The sequence below is a fragment of the Pteropus vampyrus genome, unplaced genomic scaffold (assembly GCF_000151845.1).
Source record: "Pteropus vampyrus isolate Shadow unplaced genomic scaffold, Pvam_2.0 Scaffold107, whole genome shotgun sequence".
Taxonomy (NCBI): domain Eukaryota; kingdom Metazoa; phylum Chordata; class Mammalia; order Chiroptera; family Pteropodidae; genus Pteropus; species Pteropus vampyrus.
The window spans coordinates 5,712,206-5,732,701 of record NW_011888888.1 but is presented as its reverse complement, the minus strand read 5'-3'; the positions used below and the strand labels follow the sequence as shown (position 1 = coordinate 5,732,701).

Below are 20,496 nucleotides of genomic sequence, written 5' to 3'. Positions count from 1 at the left end.
AAGTTAGCCATACTCATTTGTTGGTGTACTGTCTTTCTCTGTAAAGGCAGAGTTGAGCAGTTGTGCCATAAACTTTAATAGCCTTCTGAGCCTGAATCATTTACTATCTAGCCTTTTAATAAAAAGTTAGCCAACCTTTGTTCTAAATTCCAACCACATTAAACTTCCTTCAGTTCCTAAATGCACTGTTTGTTCCTCCTTACCTCTTTTTACTCATTAATTTTCTCTTCTATTTTGGACTATATTCAGAAACACTCCACCCCTTCTCAAAACCCAGCTTCAAACATCGATCTGGGAATTTCTTCCCATTTTCACTGAATTAGGCAGCCTTGCTGACTGTCTCACGGAATCTTGCATTTCTCTGACTAGTGTACCAGCCACATTTCATTTTATTTACTTTCTCTGTCAGAGCCATGCCTGCACCTATTTGACATACCATTCAATACTCAACGAATAAGCTGTTGCCTGATACACAGTAGGTGCTGGATAAATATTTAGTAATTGCAGCATCTATAAATACATGGAGAATATTCGGAAAATCATGTTATTGACAATAACACCTGCAATCTTATTAACATTTTTTCAATACGAGTAACTTTGAGCAATTCAAAACTGCTAACCTCCGTTTTAGGTAGAAAGAAGACTGCTAAGCACAGAGCAATGTCCCACAGAATATTAACCTATTCATACATTATCACTGTAGAAGAGACTGAAATCACAGCAAAGTGATAATATTTCTCCATCTCAGATAACAATTTTCCTCTGGCAACTTCTTCACTCTTCTCTCCCATTTATCACATAGCAGACCACTCAGACTGGTTTTTCTGCACTTCACCATCAGACAAGGTGGAAAACATGGTAAAAGTCTAGGTATTCATAGAGAGGATAATATATCTCTCAATTTCAATGCCCAGTTTGTAAGCAATGGACTTGACAGCAGGGGGACCCTTTCTGTGGCCTAAATCATATTCAGTATCAATATGACTGACTAATTGGAAGACTGGAATTTGCTTATGTGTTTAGGGAAGGAGCAAATACCACAAAAAGGAAGCAGTGTTGTAGCTTATCGGACAAACCAACGAGTGTCCACCTCAGTTAACAAGTGTTAAGCCCTTTACATGCATGATTATATTTACTGCTCAAAAAAAAACTCGATAATTAATTTGTGTTATTATTCCATTTTATAGATCAGGAAACAGTTTTAGAGATGTTAAATAATATGGGATTTGAACCAAATTCCTTGCTACTCCAAGATATTAATATGTATATTGAATATGCAAATGCTAATGGATGTCAAAAGAATATCCAGTGCACCTGAGTAAAATATTTTTTGTAGGAAAGGTTTACTAGGAAAGTGAGTTTTGAATGTGTATTCACAGAGTTGTAGAAAATAAAGTGATAGAAAGTTGAGGTAAAGAAAAAATCAGCAAGAAAAGACAGAAATTTATGTGGTAGAGAACAGCAGTCATGTTTTATCATTGTTATTAATGAGAAATGGTATAGCAAACTCTAGAGCAAGACTATCTGAGTATGTTTTCTAGATCTTTGTTGTTACAGATGTGTTACTCAATTTCTCTGCACTTTGTATCTTTACTTGCAAAATGTTATAACAATAAGACCTATCTCGAAAAGTTACATAAGCTTTAAATGAGATAGATAATGCATGCAATGTATTTACCATAGTTCTTGTTAAGATGTGGGCTTTAAATAAATATATTATTTTTCATGGTTGTAGTAAGAGGTAATTAGAGGAGAACGGGGAGGAAGGATCATTATTTAATAAAGGATATTAAAAAGCAGTTATTTTTAAATAATGTAAAGGTAGAGCCATTTTTGTTAATTCCTAAATAAATTAAGCTATTTTATCCTGGTTAATAATCAGTTTTTGCAGTATCCTCAATTTTAAAGGAAAACATTGAAAATATAGATTCATGGAACATTATTCCTACCTGTAAGAAGCATACAGTCATAAGGATGAAAAGTCTAAAATATGGGTCAATTTTATTATCTTTCTTGGATAATCAGAAATGAGAAAGGTACTTCAAGGAGGGTGAGTTAGAATGAGAACAAAATAACAATAACCTATGATAACCTATAGATCAGTGCTAATCTGTGGTATATGACCTGTGTAAGTTTCTTGCACAGAATGAGAAGAAACTCATTTTCAGTTTTCTAGAAAGAAATAATTTGCCAAATTTCTAATATTAAATGTCTTTTCATTTGAAAGCCTTTTAAGTTACAAAGCCCACTTGGGTCAGAAACAGGAAGTGACCAAAAGAGATTATAGGTTTCATGCCCTCAAGGTATTTTCAGAAAATTAAATTTGATTTGTTCCTTTAAAGCCATCCAAAGATTTCTCCACCTTGCTGCTTCACTTTTCTGAGGAATCATTTTCCTAAAAGAGATTAAATAACAATCGGTGTGTGTAAAATTGATCTCTTTTAGAGAAACAGTGCCTCATAGAAAGTATATCAGCAGGGCTTCCCTTATATCTTTGGGAAACGATTTAGCAGTTTTGGTAACCACAGGTATTGTGCTGCTTCCCACTGTCATGGATGGTTCCTTTGCGACAAGAACCTAAGAAAAGGTGATTATCTTGAGTTGTCACCTCCTAGCCTTGTGCTGAATAAGTAGGCTAACAGGCAACCAACATCAGTGCTGTCTGTCTAGCCACATATTCACCTCTCAAATATTTCAATCTCTTGCTACTTATTGCCTATTGCACAAGGACCACACTCCCCATGGTGGGTGATTTTCTGTGGTCCTTCTGGGTCGTTACTGGAGAACTCATTCCACTGATACAATAGTCAGTGTTTTCTCATATTTCCATTTTTTAAATTATTTCACTTTTGTTTCCATCTAATTCAACAATTCTCCTTACTGGTACTTTCAGCATTTTCACAGCTTTGGCCATTAGTAAACATCAGACTATATTTAATAGTCTAATATTTACTGTCATCAGAAGTAGTCAATAATATCTTTGGACTACTTCGAAATGGAGCACAACCCAGCCAGCAAGGATTAAAAAGAAAACATGATGACATTGTCTAAATTCATTGCTCACAACACTAAAATCCTACAATTGGAAGACGTCAAAGTTACTTTTGCCTTGGAGCTTTGCAGCAACAAAAGTCCACAAAGTGAAAGTTCAGAGCACATTTATGGTTGAAACACTCTAATTAGGGATGTGAAGTTTTGGCTTCTCCTCAGGGATTGACTATTTGCTTTTTAGGTATCTTTGGGTTAATTTTTTTACATCTTTGAATCTGAGTTTTCTCATCTTTAAAATATTAAATACCACTGATAGTCATTTTTTAATTAAATAAGCAAAGGTAGTTCTAGAAATACTTTTTAAATAATAACATGGAATTCTAAAAATGGTTTATTAATAATTATTGGCAACATTTTATTTTTGTCCTTCTAGAGCCTTGCTTCTAATTCTTGAGATCATAATTCAATATACTGGCCTTTTGACTACTCGGCTAGTCAAAATAGCCTAGCGTTAAGAGAAGAAATACATTTTATCTCTCTCAATAATGAGTGTAAATCAAGTAAATTTCAAAAAAAAACCTTGCCTTTTGAAACTAAAATTTTCCATGAACTGAGAAGTGGTTTTTTTTTTGGGGGGGGGGTATTTTGTTTTTGAACTTTTGACATTCTATTTCTCTTTACTCTCTGAGGTTTTGTATTTAGGTAATGTATTTGCATGTGAAAATGTTTACTATTTAATTGAATTTTTGCCTTGACTATTTGATTATCCAGTCTGTTGGTTGTATTAACCTAGTTATTATAATTGTAATCGTATATTTATGTTGCCTTATATTTATTCTGAATTTTCAAAACACTTAGGATAGCACTTCTTAAAGTATAGTTCTCCAAATCCTGTAAGTTCCACAGGCCTTTTCAAAGAATCTACAAGGTCAAAGTTATTTTCCTAACAATTTCAAATGATGTTTGTCTGTTTTATCATATTGTCATTTGCACTCACAGTACAAAAGCAATCGTGAGCTGATGACAAAAATCAAGGCAGCGGCACTAAAGTGCAGTTGCAATCTTGATTGCCAGTCATCTGCAGTGGGGGAAAAGCTACTTGCATTTTAAAATATCCTTGACTGAAGCAGTAAAAGTTATTAATTTATTTAAGCTTTACCCTTGAGTATATGTCTTTCAATATTCTGTGGATTGAAAATGGAAGTTCTATGGCATGTCAGAGTAACTTTCATGTCTCAAAGAAAAACACTTCTTTGTTTAATTGAGAGCTGAAATAGGTGCTTTTTTTCAATAAAATATTATTTTACTTAAAAGAATGAAGGGTATTTGGAAAACTTTTTCTCAAAAATCAATCTAGTGAGCCTTTTACTTTGAAGAAAACAATTATTTGTTGCTATTACCATCAGGGGTGATCTAAATCCATCATTGCGCTAGTGGCACTGGCGGGTGGAGGGCCCTCCATCTTTTCCACTAACACAGTAAAAATTACATATCAGCGAAGTGTAGGAAAAGTAAGATTTATTGAAGTATATTTCAAGAGAGAAATGACCTACACCATAGAGGGCTGTAACCTAGTAGAAGCGGGGAGGTCTGTCTTATATCTGGGCTGTGATGGGAGGTTACAAGGGTGGTGCTAGCTGATTGATGTATTAGGTCATTTTGATTGACAGTTGGCCATTATATAACTTGCATGTCCTTACCCTGAATTCAGTCTGTTATAATTAGATTCATGAACTTCTAGGCATATGTACAATATTATAATGATGTAATGAGGCTAAGATGTAAAGGTCAGAGTAGCCCTTACTGAGTGTTTGTGACTGGCCCAAACTGGTTGCTATGCTATGGTCATTTATTTCCTTGTACTCCAGGATAGAGGGGTATTGTTATCTGAAAAATTAGTTTTTTTCTGGGAAGCCCTAGGGGCGGTCTTTTGGATTGGGCCATCAGTGTTGTCATTTCTATAGTTACAGAGCTGGGCCTTCGCTACCTTTGCTCATGGCTACCTAACTACCTAACATTGTCAATGACAAACTCTGAGCTTTTAAACAAAAATTAGAATTTGGGGAAAGTTGTATTTATTACTGTGAGCATACTAGCTCCCCAATAGTTAGATTTATCTGTTGAGACATGAGATGATACCAATGAATGTGAATTTTCAGTATTGTATAATGGAATATGTCATCATTTGCATAAGCTTTGCATAGCTCATATTATCAAATAACTAGTTAATGATGTTACAAAATCATAGATGGGTAAACGATTCACTCAAAGTGTAAAGAAATGCATTGAATTTTAATGTGACAGTATAAAAGTACATTTATATTACTTCAAATTCCATATTATACTTATCAAGAATTACAAATAATTAAATTTTGGTATGTTATCAAAAAAAAAAAAGAGTATACACAATTATCCAAAAAGACTATCAAAATAATCCTCTTTTTCAACTATATACCTGTATGAGAAAGTATTTTTTTCATGTGCCAAAACAAAATCTTGCAGTTGGTTGGATGCAGAACACTTGCCTTTTTTTAAGTTAAGAATTAAAGAGATTTGCAAATAGTAAATCAATGTCACTTTTTTCTACTAGGTTATTTTTTTTTCCGATAATACAGTAATTTCTTATAAAATGTTAACATATAATGGGTGTTTGACATTTAATGAATAAATATATATTTTAAAATTTCTCAGTTAATTTCTACATGAAAACTGCAAACCTACAACACACAGTGATAATAGTGTAATAAGAATAACAAAAGCTAACATTTTATGATCACCAGGGGTCAAGTGCTTAATATATACTATCTATAATACTTACCACTTATTGTCAAAGTATTGTTTCATTGTAGAAATGAGGAAATGAGGGTAACAAGAGGTTCAATGGCTTGCAAAGTCATATAGCTAGTAAAAAAAAAAACATCTGTTTTCACTTTCTATGATTACCGTGTACATTTTTTAATGTTTTGATTTTAATACCCAATATCTTCAAATATTTTTTTCAGAGATTACTGCAATGACCTTAAAATATCCGATAATAACACTGAATTTCTTTTAAATTTCAATGAATTTATTGATAGAAAAACTCCAAACAATCCATCATGTAAGTATGCATTCATTTGCAATAATTGTATCACTATGGTTATATCCAAAGTGGTCAAATCTTGGTTCCGATTAGTTTGTTGTTATAATGGTTTATTTATTTACTTGGTAAATTTTTAATAGTAAAATGTTACTATTTGGCCTTATACATATTAACCCATTTCCCTTTTAGAAAATAAAGATGCAGCTCGCTACCAGCGGTAATTTAATTTTACATAAACATGTTCTGAGGCTGAAGCAAATTTGACTGGTTTTCAATGTGAAAATAAAATATAAAAATTGTTCTTGGAGTTATTTCTAAAGAGAACTTGTATCTAATCCTAATGTAACAAAAATGTATACATACATTGGATTCATCAAATGAATCCAGCTAACAACTGTTCAAAAACAATGTTAACATCATGCGTAGAAATGCTATATTTTCTAAAATTTGACATTTTCAGTGATCAAGAATTACTATATTTTGTAAATGGAAATACCACTACTTAAAACAGAATGCTATAAACAGAATGATGTCATTTGTTTCCAAAGGCAGTCTATATAATACAGTGATGCGAAAATAATAATGAAAAGGAGATATTTTATGGCAAATTTTGGGGGTAAGGTTAGGACTATAATCCGCAAGTTATCTCAAGATAAACGCTGCAGCCGCAAGCGACGCCAGTGAATATTCTTGGGCAAACAGGAAATGGGTTAAATAAATGTTATTTCTTTATTAAGTAAAATTAAAATTTCAAAGCCAAGTAATACTTGAAAATTTTTAAAATAAATAGGATGTGCTTACCTTTGCTCCTTCAAATTTAAGAAACTTTATTTTAAATTTTCTTTTGAAGATTTGTTCTTGTTTTTCATTTTGGCTATATACATACATATGTATATCCTCCAATTTATATAAGGAGTTTTAATATGAACACCTTTAATATAAATACCTTTTTATATACTTTATTATATAACCATTAGGATATATTACCTAATGGTTAGTTTTCTTCCAGACATTCCATTTTCATCACAGTTAACTTTGTATATTAAAAAATAGGCTTCTATAATTTCCTATTTTATTAGATAAATCAATGTGGGATAAAAGAAATAGTTTTTAACCATTATATCTGTCTTTCAGAGAAATTTGAAAATCATTAATACTATGAAACTATATAGAGATTTATGGATTCTTGGATTTTAAAATATTTAAAAGTCTTCAATTTTCTTCCTAAAAATGTCCTATAAAAGTACTATCAGAAAAAAATGCAACACAAATGGGAAATAAGAGAGGAAAGCCAATTCCATAGCAAAAACTACCTTAGAGAATATAATTTGAAAAAAAAGAAAGTATACATAACTGACATTTTCGTTCTTCCCTCCTCCATCCTCCCTCCCCTTTTCTTTTTAAACATTATTTTCTTTTGTATCAGGAACAGTTGAAAAAAAAAAAAAAAGCACTTTCTCACTTATAAAGAGTGAAGAGTCATCCTTAAAGATATCTCTCAAATTTAAATTTATCTCATAAAAAGAAACAACTTCCTAGCACTGCTAACAGGAATTAGCTACTCTGAAAACCTGTTAGGTAGATGAAGTCTACATTGATCAGGCCTGACTACACTGAGTGAGTCCAGACCTTTCTACTCAGTGTAAACTCGCTCTTACTGAGCAAGGCCTTTTAAATATTATTTTACATTAGGATTTATTACCTATTAATAAGTAATAGGCATTCCCAAGAGAGAACTGAAATAATTTTATTGAATTTAATTGGATGGCTCTAGGTTCTAGGAAAGTATAAATATGTTTAAACAAAATACTTTCCATTTAATAGTACTAATATTCATACTGTTTGCTGTCTATTCTTCAGTCTCTTCCTCCATTTCATTTCACTTTTTATCTTCCTCCCCTATAATTCAATAGGAAATGTTTGAGGTGATTATATAACAATGTGAAGAGTTGAAATAACATCGGATTTTTAATTATAAAAAGAAGCTAATAGCTATAAAATAATTTATAATTTCCTCTGTTCTATATTATAGATTTTTTCAATCATATTTTACCTCATATTACCAAATGACATGTAAAACTAACTGTAAAAGTAAATGTCAGTGATTGAAATCTAAGTGTGATCTAAATAGTTTTTTTCAAAGGGGTACAAATTTAATTTTGCTTTACAAAAGTACCTAAGCCATTGGTAAAATTAATCGGTAAAATTCTCACTTAATATTTAAGTTAATTTATTCACTTATTAAGTGCTTATACTATAGAGTAGATGTCTTCCTCATATTTCCCTTTATTTTTGAATATAAAAATGAGATTGTGTGTATAAAATGGTAAAGATTAGTACTAATAATCTGTTTATCAGCTGTATTCAGCTGCAGGGGATCTATTTCAAGACACATGTTAGACTTACAATGTAATGAAAATATGAACAAAATTATGAAATTACTTGCATCAGTTTATATTACAAATTAGAATAATGAGTCTCATCTTTTATTTTACCTAAAAGGATTTGAGGCAAATTATAGCATTCACTTTCTAAGTGAACTATTTTTTAAAGTGATGCAGTTCTAAAATAATATAATAAAAAATAGTTTTTAAATGAATTGAAATGAAGTCTAAAATAGGGATTAAATTGACTCTTTAATCCTGGGTAAAAGATACATTAAATTAAAATAATAAAAACCAAAGAAATGTTTCTGGCCTATTCTACCCCCTCCTCTTGTAGTAATAGGATATTAGATAAGACTATATATTCTTTACCTGAATAAAATAAAATTATATCATAAATGTGAAGTTTCAGAGGGTACTTATAGGTTATTCAGAGCTTCAAGGGCTTGGAGTAGAGAAGCCAGGAGGAAAAGACAAAGGCAAAGATTTTTGTTTAAGAACGTGTGTTAATTTGACCCTTGGTTCTCATCATCTATTCTCTCTGTTACCTTTGAACTTGAGCTAATATGCTCTTTCACCAATACCAGCAGATCCAAAAAGCCAGTCTTGGAATAGGGCTTGTCTGTGATGACTTGTGATGTTCTTTGGCCAAAACAAAACAAAAAATTATATGTATTATGTAGTTTTATATTTATAAAATTGTTCATGAAATTATGATGGTTTGGAATCGCCACACTAACCTACCCAAAAAAATTTAAAAAGAAGAATACCATAACCTCATTGTTTCTTGGTTGGCATATTTCATATCTTTTTAATAAAGTTTACAAAATAATTTGCCTCATTCAGTATTGGCTTTTTCATTACTAATTCTATCCATAACCTGAAAAATCTGAGATAAGATTAACAGTATTAAAAACATATGGAAAATTAATAAAGGATATATTTTAAAATTAATAAAAATATTCATTCTAAATTGATTTTATAAATAGATAATATATTTGTCTCATTATTAACCTAATTAAAAATATATGGGTGTATTTGAGGCTATCTTTTTTCTGTGTTAGGTAACACGGATTTGATTAATCGAGTCTTGCTGGATGCAGGGTTTACAAATGAACTTGTCCAAAATTATTGGAGTAAGCAGAAAAACATGTAAGTATTTGTTCTTATTAATAAAAAGTATATATATTCTCCATTTCAGTTTAGCATCCTTCTGGGAAATAGTTCTCAAATTTCAAGTTCATTATTTATCTTTAATAACAATTTCTTGAAAATATCATTTTGCAGTTGTTGATCACTTGAATTAATAGTTGTGGGTGTGTGTCTGGACTATCATCTGCCATTATTCAGCTTTACACATAGTGCCCACACTGCATTGTGAACAACCAAATTAAATAGGCATGTTTGTGTATGTTTCAGCATTTGTGGTAAAATAGGGTTTCTAGTGAATGTTCAGTTGACTTTTTTTCCCCTTGGGTTCCCAGCCCTTCCCCGCTCTGTACCCCACTTTTGCGGGGGACTTGGATTGAGGGAGGGGTAATAGGGAGTTGGAGAAGGGAAAGGTAGAGGAGTGTGGGAGGGAAGGGAAGAGGGGCCCTGAAAGGGAGGGGCCTTGGAGAGAACACTCATGTTCTTAAGAGGGTCAGGAACACAGGTTGGGGGGCTGGCAGCCTCAGAGTTTGGGGGCTGGGGCATGCGCTGAGGTGGAGGAGGGGAACTAGATTTCGGGGAGCCCTGGGGTGGGGGTCTCTTGTCTACCTGCCAAGGGGTAGAAACCGTGGATGGGGGTAGGTGGTTGGAGGCAGCAGGGCAGCCGGAGGAGCCATGGAGTTGAGGAAGGAAGGGGAGAGAGAGGAGTCAGTCGGCTAATAACATTACCCTATACCCAGTCAAGAAATTAAGAAATCTGACTATGATTCTCATTTACAGTCTCTTCTCCACCTTATTTCCAGTCACCAAATGCTAAATATTTAGCCTAATTTTTCCTCTCTTTTTCATACTCAAGGTCCTAATTTCCCATTTCCAAGAAAATACAGCAACTGATTTTTCTGCCTTTAGTGTTTCCCATTTCTCTACCTACAGCCTCCAATCTATTCTTCATACAACTCATACTTGCCATCTTACCTTTAAAATGCAGTTCTAATTTCAGGCTAAAGGTGATACTCTCCAGCATAGATTTCAAGATCATTTATGAGCTGATCATTAAGAAGCTTGTACTCGAAGCTTTCATTCCTATCATTTCTCATCTTATTCCCTATGCTTTTGTTATACCAAATAGAAGCACAGTTCACTAGCTTTCCCTTATGCATACTCGTCACTCTGCATGATATCTTCCTATTTTCTCTGTCATCCCTGTTAACTCCTGTTCCATCCTCAAAATTCAGCTGTACTATTATTTCCTTTGAGATGTCTTCCTGAAGAATCCTCCCTTTAAGTACTTATTTCTTAGATGTTTAAACTATTAAAACATAGTTTGCATCTATTGTTATATTCACTTTGGCTTCCTATACTTTAGGAACTTGTTTTATTTATCTTTTTATCATCAACTCATAATTTAATACCTTACAAAGAGTAAGTTGAAAAAATATTTCCTCTTCTGCCTTCTGTTCCAGCAAGGGAGTGAAAGCACGGTTTGTTGTGACTGATGGTGGGATTACCAGAGTTTATCCCAAAGAGTAAGTTCAAATAACATCTGTAAAAATAAGTGTATTACAAAAGGTTACTCTAAGGATCTACACATTACTGTATAAGGAAGCTATTCTTCAGAGAAACTGATCATTATTCATAGATTAAATTGGAGTCATTGTTTAAAGTACTTACATTAAAATATTCCATTTCTTTAAAAAAATACTATTATATGATTCTTCAATGATCTATTTTTGTATCATATATATTAAAAATCTAAGATTTTGAAAGATTTTTCTCAGTGGATGCAAGCTAAGCTAGTTAAATTAACATAATTGTTATAGCTTATTGACTATATTTGCATAGCACTTCATTGTTTTCACAGTTCTTCATTTATCTTACCTCTGTTTATCTTTAGATAAACAATCCATAAAGTGGGCTGGGCATCAGACTTATTAATATTAATGGCCTACTAACTGACCTGTAAAGAATTACCTGGCTAGTAAATGACAGAGTAAAACAAGGAGTCAGCTTTTCTGACCCTTAATATAATTCTCGGCTGATATTTTGCTTAGTAATGAGTATCATTTACCTTATTAATTACCATTAACTTTCTCAGACATACCTGAGATGTAGACATATCTGTAAACTTCAGTTTTGTCCACAAAGGGAAAAGTAGGTTATCAGGTAGATTAAAGAATAAAAATGATGAGTCATTTCCTCCTTAGGGCTGGAGAAAACTGGCAAGAAAACCCAGAAACATATGAGGACAGCTTCTATAAAAGGAGCCTCGATAATGATAACTATGTTTTCACTGCTCCTTACTTTAACAGTAAGTATTACTTTAGAATTCAGCCTTACCAATTTTTTAATAATAAATTATTGCTACTACCTGCTTTCCCCAAAAAAACAATATATTGCAAGTTAATTGCTCAGAATACTCATTATTAAGCATATACTATATACGTGACATTGGAAAGACAGAAGCATCTATTTATTTTAGATAAAATACATTCGCAGGAAATAGTCATCCAGTAATGTAGATATAGCATATCTAACACGCATTCATAATACATAGAAACATATATAGATAATCTCTTATCTCAAAAATGCAAATATATTAAAGAATGTTTAATGAATTGTTTAATGTAATTAGTTTACTCCCCTTTAATCAGTTTGTTAAATATATTACTTATAGAAGTTAATAACAACTCATATTTTAAAATATTGTGTTGTGTTCTTTCCCTAAAACTTTCTAATGTAATCCCTCAACTTCTCTGGGGGGAGCTATTATTTATCCTTATTTTCAAATGGAGAAACTGAAGTTCAGAAAATTTTAGAGTTTTATCCAGGAACATATATCTTCTAAAATGCAAAAGCGATTTGGGAAAGATCAGTCTTTCTACTTCATTTCAGCAGCCTTCCCTATATTTTGGCAAATGTCATGAAGTAGAGATTTGGCATGCATCCATTTTATCGTGGAAGTAGATGCAGCCAAGCTGAATAATTGACTTCCCAAAGTCAATTAATGTAAACCAGTTCATAGATCCTCTAATTAGCCTGTTATATAGAGAAAGAAGAGACCACATACCTCTTTTTAACATATCTATGCTAGAATATTTAAGTAAAACTGTATCCACCTGTACCTATTTAAAGAAATTCAATATTATTTGATTTATCTAGATAGGTCTGTTTTCGATTTCTTTTAGAAAGTGGACCTGGTGCTTATGAATCAGGCATTATGGTAAGCAAAGCTGTTGAGATATATATCCAAGGAAAACTTCTTAAACCTGCAGGTAAGCACAACCAAAATTTAATGTGTCCAGTGCTTGTTAGGAAAGCCATCAGGAAGCTTCAACTAAAGCAAAGTCAAAACGGGCAAAATAAAATACAAATACTTCTCAATGACGTTGATAAAATAAAATTGATACTCTGCAGAGCTTAGAAATTTTCAAGGAAGTATGTATGTTTATACACTGTTGACACAAATTTACAGAGTCAATTTAATATCAGATATCAAAATTCTAAATGCTGGGTTGATCCAGCAGTTCTACTCTAGAATTCCAACTTAAAGACACATTCAAATATGCAAAAGAATATTCAGCCAAGGTTGTGAATATCTGTAATACTGCAAACATGAAAAATTAAATTTCCATCATTGGGGGAAAAGATAAGTAAATCATGGCATATCTATATTATGTGTCTATTAAGAAGAATTAGGTTGAGATCTATTTTTTAAAACTTCTAAAAAATAGATAGAAAAATTACTTTTTTTGTTAAAACAAGTCAAAACAAAACATTTGTAAAACTGAGCATCAATGGGAATTGGAAGTGGCTGGAATGAGTGACTACAATAAAGTAACTATTATTATTATCTTTTTCATTGTATGCTTCAGTATTGTTTGAATTTTTCAAAGAGCATGTATTAGGCTAGATTGAGAAGGTAGATAAATTGCCCTTCTGCTCCTGAAGGCAGTTTTATCCCTTAGAGTTTTAACTACATAGATTCACTCCATCATTTCCTCACTAACTCATTCATCCCTTCCTTTGATCACTCAATTGCTTTTATTCAATTAGTTATTCTCAGTCCATCATTCATTCTCCCATTCTCCTACCCACTTATCCTCTCAACTATGCACTCTTCAACATACATTTCTTAAGCACGTGCTGCATGCATTGTCGAGGTTAGGGGAAGCCTCCTAAAACATCCTACTTGAATGACCTCATATTTACAAGGCTATTTCTAACGTTATCACTTTTTTTTTTTTTTTTAGCTAACTATGTATATTAGTTAATTGGCCAGGATGTGGCAAATAAATAAACTGTGTTGGAATATAAATGAAGTTTATGTAATGATTTAAGAGCCATTAGCATTAGTTCTTAATGAAATCTGCAAGAAATCTATCTCTGTAACAAACATTATATTCAACCCAAATTTAATATTATTGCACAAATTACCTAACTTATCATATAGCAAATATTTACTGCAGCTAGCTAAAATTGCAGCGTTAAATTAATTTGAATCAATTTTTCAATGTACAGCTGAAATTAGATTTTTTAATCTCAAGAAATTTATACATTTGCTTGCTTGCTCAGGAATTTTCAAATGTGACAGGAAAAACAGATATGTAAGAATTGTAGCTACATATTTTAATGTGTGTGGCAATTCTTCTTTTATAATTTTCCAGTTGTTGGAATTAAAATTGATGTAAATTCCTGGATAGAGAATTTCACAAAAACATCAATCAGGGATCCGGTAAGATAATTTAAGAAAAAAATTCTTATGCTATACTTAATAATCTCAAATACAAATAAGAAAAGTAAAAAGTAAAGTCTTATACAGAAGCAAAATAAATTTTCAGTACAATGACATTGGAACAGAATTATGAATTCCTATTTTTTCAAAGATTTTTGTTTAATCAGTAAAAAATAACAATATTTCATCAATATTATAATTTGAAATGCTAGTTTAGATATCCATTCATTGATATTATTTAATTTTAAAAATTAAGCTATCTTTTTTATTATGAATTAGACTATTATTTAATCTGATTTTTATACTAGATAAATTATTCTGTTTTCTAATTGTAACATAATAATATGATATAAGTAAAATCCTATTTTTAAAAAATGTGAGGTGATAATTGTATTTTTTGTCTTTCAGTGTGCTGGTCCAGTTTGTGACTGCAAAAGAAATAGTGATGTATGAAAACTCTTTAAATTTTTTAACTATTTTTTTCTTGTATATTCTTGCTAAGACTTTAATGATAAAAAATGATGCAGGAAATTTTAATCGAATGCTAAAAAAAAATTATTCTATGGAGTTGTGAACTAATTCATTGATAAGGATTTGAATTATGTGGTTTTAATTCTTAACTCTGTTTTTTAAAATGTTCACATATTATGGGATGATATAAAAAGAGCCATATCATTATGGACAGTATTCTCTTCAATCTCAATTGTGTTAGATTCTTTTGTACCTATTTATCTTTACCTCCATTCCTGGAGGGAAGTCTCTAACCAAGGTGTCATTGGTTAAAAATGCAGGCTTTTTTCATCTTTTATTCTTTCTCTGAATTGATTCAACAATGGATTTTCAGTGAAGAGAAAAAAATTTAAATAAACCTAAGAATTACATAAATCATTAACAGGGACTAAATTTTACATTGTTTTCCATTTTATTTGTGTTTGAGAAATTGAAAAAGCAAACGTAGACTTCCTTTGTTCAAAAGTTGAAGATGCTCTAAGAATGATACCAGATAAATTATTCTAAGAATGAATTAAAAAGGATGAATTCCACTATTTTCTTCTAGTCCTCTTATGTATGTGTGTATTTCCAAGAGAACCAGTGGTTCATATCACCTTATCCCTGCTAGTTGTGTAAAATTATAAGTCTATAATTTTAATTATTTTTGTACTTTATTCATTTTATATTGACTTTGCATATGTTCCCAACTCTAAAAATAATCTATTAAATTGTGATTTTATACAATAAAAATCATTAAATTGGTTAATTTAAACATTTAAACTAGGTGGAAATCAATTCTGTATTTTAGCATGAATGGTTTTTTTTCTTAGTCATGGGCATTCCTTGTTTTGCTTTTTCTTTAAAATCTCAAATTATCCAACCAAATATTTTTAATAGAAAATAGTTGTAAATATCCTCAGCCTGCTACTTTTTTTTTAAGCCTGTGAAGTATGGTGACTAAAATTTATTTTAAAAGTATATTTTTGTCAAAATCTTGTGTTTAAAATAATAAAATAATTATACATTATTAAATATTTTGATCTATCCAGTTTCCTGAATCATTTAGATGACCTTGGAGTGGGAAAAAGATTAATTCTGATTTGTTCTTATGATTTGTTCAGACTGACTTGACAGTTTTAATTGGATGGATGGTGGTGGAATACCAAGCTCTGAGGATTTGATATGAATCTATGCATGCCTTTAATTTATTTCATTAGAATCTCTTGAGCATATATGTTCGAGAATTTATAGTCATTTTTCTCCTATTTTGTTATTATAATCATCTTTATATAACAGAATAATGATAATGCAACATCCTAACCTTCCTAAAGATTGTGTTAACTGTTATTTTATTTTCATAGGTAATGGATTGTGTGATTCTAGATGATGGTGGGTTTCTTTTGATGGCAAACCATGATGATTATACTAATCAGGTATGTGCCCAAAGTGGGAAGAAGTAGGGTTTCCAAAGTGTATTTTCCTGATCAGCATCACAGAATTCCTTCCCATTGTTATAGAAACTGCCGAGTTGTTTTATTACTGTCATAAATTATAAAGTTCTTAATATAACATAAATCATTATGAAATGCATACTAAATCTAGTTTTATGTTAGCTAAGTTTACTTTCTGGTACTCACAGTTACTGTTAAAACCTATAGATCAAAATCTTAACATTACATGAACTTTTTCATTTTGATCTCCTGTAAATTTAGAAAATTTTCACATATTAAATATTTATCAGTTGATAATGTCTAACTTAATATATAGCTGTTTTGAAACAGATGAAGTTTCTAATCTCAAATTTGGAAATTGGCAGCACATAGGCTATTTGATCCACACAGGATTTTAAACGAAGTAGAGTTCATTGCCAATTAATGTTAATTATATTTCTACATTTATGGCTTCTCTTAAAAAAAAAAAGAAAATCTCTCTCAACATCCTACAATGTTTGTGGGCTGGCATTCAGGATTATCCTAGAGGATTAGGCTAAAGGTTGCCCCTGTAGATAGAACTCATAGTCCTTACCAGTTCCTTCCTTTTTTTAGTACTACCCACTTTTCCTCATTTATGGTACTTTTCTTTTCCCCAGGAGGCATTTGATTGTGGCCTTAATGCTTAGTAAATTGTGTCCATTCCTTCTACAAATATCGCATAGAGAGACTGAATAATGAGAGTACCTAATTTTTTTGTGTATTCTTTCGGAGTGTCATATATTGGTTTAGTACTTGTTTTTGTTTTAAAGCTCGTGGGTAGTTTTAGGACACAATTTCTTTGTATTGTTACTTTTCATTGTCCTGGTCCAGGTGTTAATATTTGACTTTAATTTGAAACTTTATCTTATTATCTTTTTTTGTACCAGATTGGAAGATTTTTTGGAGAAATCGATCCAAGTTTGATGAGGCACCTAATTAATATATCGGTCTATGCTTTTAACAAGTCGTACGATTATCAGTCAGTGTGTGAGCCCGGTGCTGCACCGAAACAAGGAGCAGGGCATCGCTCAGCATACGTGGTCAGTAACATCCAGGTTGCCCTTCCTGTCCAAAGGATGCTCGGTGTAGATTAATGTAATGACTTTTTTATTCTATTTTATAGCCATCAATAGCAGACATATTACACATTGGCTGGTGGGCCACTGCCGCTGCCTGGTAAGTCAAAATTGTATTTTTATCGGTAATAAGAAAAGGTGTGAAATAGTAAAGAATTTGTTGAGAATACAAATTTCATGACATGTAAATAATTACTATCAGAGTTTTTTTTTCTATTTTCTATAGTACATATTGGTTATATTTATAAATAGTTCTTAAGTGATCCGTGTAAAATGTTACAATTATTCCGTTTTTTTATGTGAAAACAATGTTATGCTCATGCAAATTTCAGCCTCTTCAGAGGCTTCTTTTTTCTATGGATCCATTGAAACTATTTTCATTTGTGTTTTTTTTCTTATATACAATTCCCTACATTTTAGGTATATTGATCCCTACTCTTTATTGCCTTCAGTATCCAAATTAGGTGTCTTCATTGACCAAATTCATGGCATGACTTATCTTTCTACTTCTTTACTATTTATAAAAAGGCTGGTAGGCATCACATTACCGAAATAGATCTAAATCTTTCTTTTCATTGATTCCCTCCTCCTACCTCTTTCATCCCCTCACCTATACCCTGCCACCTATGAAAATAAGACATTTAAACTGCTTAGTGAGAAACTATGAAAATCCAGAAAATAAAATTTGTCATTGTTTTGTTCTGGTCAGTAAAGTAACTAAACCTCCTATTGTGTCTGGAATCCATTCTCTCCCTCCCTTTCTTTCTTACTTCCCTCCTGCCTATGTTTCTTTTGTATTAATGCCCTATCATATTGTTCAGCCTTTCTTCCATGTAGGTTAATCTCTAACATTCATTTGATGTTGATGCTTTTCTAGCTAAAATTAAATGCTTGTAAAGTAGCAAAGATTCTAGATTAAAAGTCCTATTTTTTATGAAAAAAAAAATTGTGCAAATGGTGCTTTCTGTCCTGGCAATAATATTTATATATTAATCTATATTGGTTTCCTAAATCTCATAGTGATCCTGAAATACTTGATTGCCTTTATGTTATTTTCTGGACAGAATATATTCTTCCTCCCCACATTCCATCCTCCCCCTGCCTTTTTTTTAAAAACTAAACTCAGTTCCAGATGATTCTATACTAATATTTGGCTCAATTGTCATTTATAATAAAAATGAAATATGCCATATGCCCTATATTCGATGTATATATTTTATTTCATGAATGTCACATTATGTATTTACAAATATAGTCTATATTGTGAGGTAAATGGTTTATAAACTGTGGCTAAAAGTCATTTTTGTTTGTTTGTTGGAATTTTTCTTCTACCACAGAGTTTTAAAAACTAAAACAAGGAGCAAATACTAAATGTGAAAACTCTGAAATGAAATATTGACATTCTCCCTCTGAAAGTTAACCTCTTCTTCACAATCTCATTTCATCATAGGCCTCTTATTAACACATATGTGTTGCTCACTTGGTCCTAAACACATATGACTTTATGACTTCTTTAACAGAAAAATGTTTATTTATAATATTTTATATAATTTAAGAAATACTTATATGAAAATGCTCCTAAACTTTTTATTAGAAAATTCACATTTTTTCCCAAAAAAGATGAAAAAGAAATGTGTTTATGTGTATATACAAAAGTGTGCAGGTTTTTATTATATAATTTATAAAGGAAATTAGATTTTTATCAATATTCATTTATATTTAAAATTCAGGTCTATTCTACAGCAATTTCTCTTAAGTTTGACCTTTCCACGACTTCTTGAAGCAGGTATGTAAATGCTCAGATATTATCACAATAACAATTAAAATTTTACTTTTGGATGTGCAGAGTTCAAGAAATTCAGTGAGAAAGTGTGTACTTGTGTGTGTGTGTGAGAGAGACTTGTAGGTTGAAATCATTTTGTCAAAACTTTCCTAATGTTTTAGAAACTTTCCTGTGTCACAGTGGACTCTATTTTATAGCTGTTATATATTTGAATTAACATATACTACTGATATTTATTGGTCACCTATTAGGGGCTGCCATTATATTACACAGTAGTAAACAAGCCAATTCAGGCGCCTGCTTTTATATATTTGTTTTGCTCCGTGAGAAATGAGGGCTCTGGGAGACTGTCTGTAGTGCCCCATCATGATGACGGTCTTTCTTTCCCCACAGTTGAGATGGAAGACGATGACTTTACAGCCTCTCTGTCAAAACAGAGTTGCATTACTGAACAAACCCAGTATTTCTTTGATAACGATAGTAAATCATTCAGTGGTGTATTAGACTGCGGAAACTGTTCCAGGTAATTTGTTTCTTCATTTCTGGACTAGACCTATTTCACTAAGAAATTGTATTCACATTTATAATCTTTATGGAAAATAAGAGATTGTCAGTCGAGCCTGAGAGATATGAGTAACTGTTTTATGTTGAAAATAACAGAGATCTTCACTTTCTCTGTAGGTTTTTAAATTTTAAAATGTTTAAAATTAATTTTAACTTTGAATAATTCTTTCAACTGCAGTATTATAGATCAAGAAATTCATACCTACTTTTAAGCAGAACATAGAGAAATTTGATTGTATTTCAATGTATTTTTTGTCTAAAAGAACTCATATTAAAATGTCGTTTCCTAAGGTCACAGTTAATGTTAGTCAGAAAACATCCTGCAAATTTTTTGAAGAGATAGAGAATTTAATTTCATTATAATGGTTAGAGGAGAAAGGCAAGGTGAGGATTTTTGAAGTTTTGAGAGGAAAGTAATGATCCACGTCATAGGATCCCTGAGAACAGAGCAGAAATGCCCAGCTTAAAAGACAAAGAGTTGTGATACTCTACTTTGAGCAACTTAGGGCAGGTTATTCTAGAAGAAATGTTAACATAGTGAAGAAATATGAGGAGGTAGGTAATCTGAGCATGTAAAAGGGCTGGAATAGTTAGTTACTAGGGATTCAGAAAAAAAGTATTATAAGAGTTAAAAAAATATTTTCAGGAATGGATTAACTGAAACTAGCATGGATTTTTAATAGACATGATCGATATGGTTTTAGGACTTACTTTGACAAACCTCTATGTCCTAGTGAGAAGTAGAGGAAAGGGGAAGAGAATTAGAGATGA

At 31.6% G+C, this 20,496-nt stretch overlaps 1 protein-coding gene across 1 annotated transcript in view; it reads left to right on the top strand.

The window, feature by feature from the left end:
- The window catches only part of LOC105295536 (voltage-dependent calcium channel subunit alpha-2/delta-1), a 205,835-nt gene that overhangs the window by 159,554 nt on the left and 25,785 nt on the right, over positions 1 to 20,496 (top strand). Inside the window, exons 22-33 of the mRNA XM_023533631.1 lie at positions 5,994 to 6,091; positions 9,522 to 9,609; positions 11,070 to 11,132; positions 11,811 to 11,914; positions 12,792 to 12,878; positions 14,271 to 14,338; positions 14,747 to 14,785; positions 16,192 to 16,263; positions 17,190 to 17,342; positions 17,426 to 17,478; positions 19,109 to 19,164; positions 19,555 to 19,684. Of these exons, the coding sequence (XP_023389399.1) occupies positions 5,994 to 6,091; positions 9,522 to 9,609; positions 11,070 to 11,132; positions 11,811 to 11,914; positions 12,792 to 12,878; positions 14,271 to 14,338; positions 14,747 to 14,785; positions 16,192 to 16,263; positions 17,190 to 17,342; positions 17,426 to 17,478; positions 19,109 to 19,164; positions 19,555 to 19,684 (1,011 nt within the window). The remainder of the gene's footprint in view (positions 1 to 5,993; positions 6,092 to 9,521; positions 9,610 to 11,069; positions 11,133 to 11,810; positions 11,915 to 12,791; positions 12,879 to 14,270; positions 14,339 to 14,746; positions 14,786 to 16,191; positions 16,264 to 17,189; positions 17,343 to 17,425; positions 17,479 to 19,108; positions 19,165 to 19,554; positions 19,685 to 20,496) is intronic.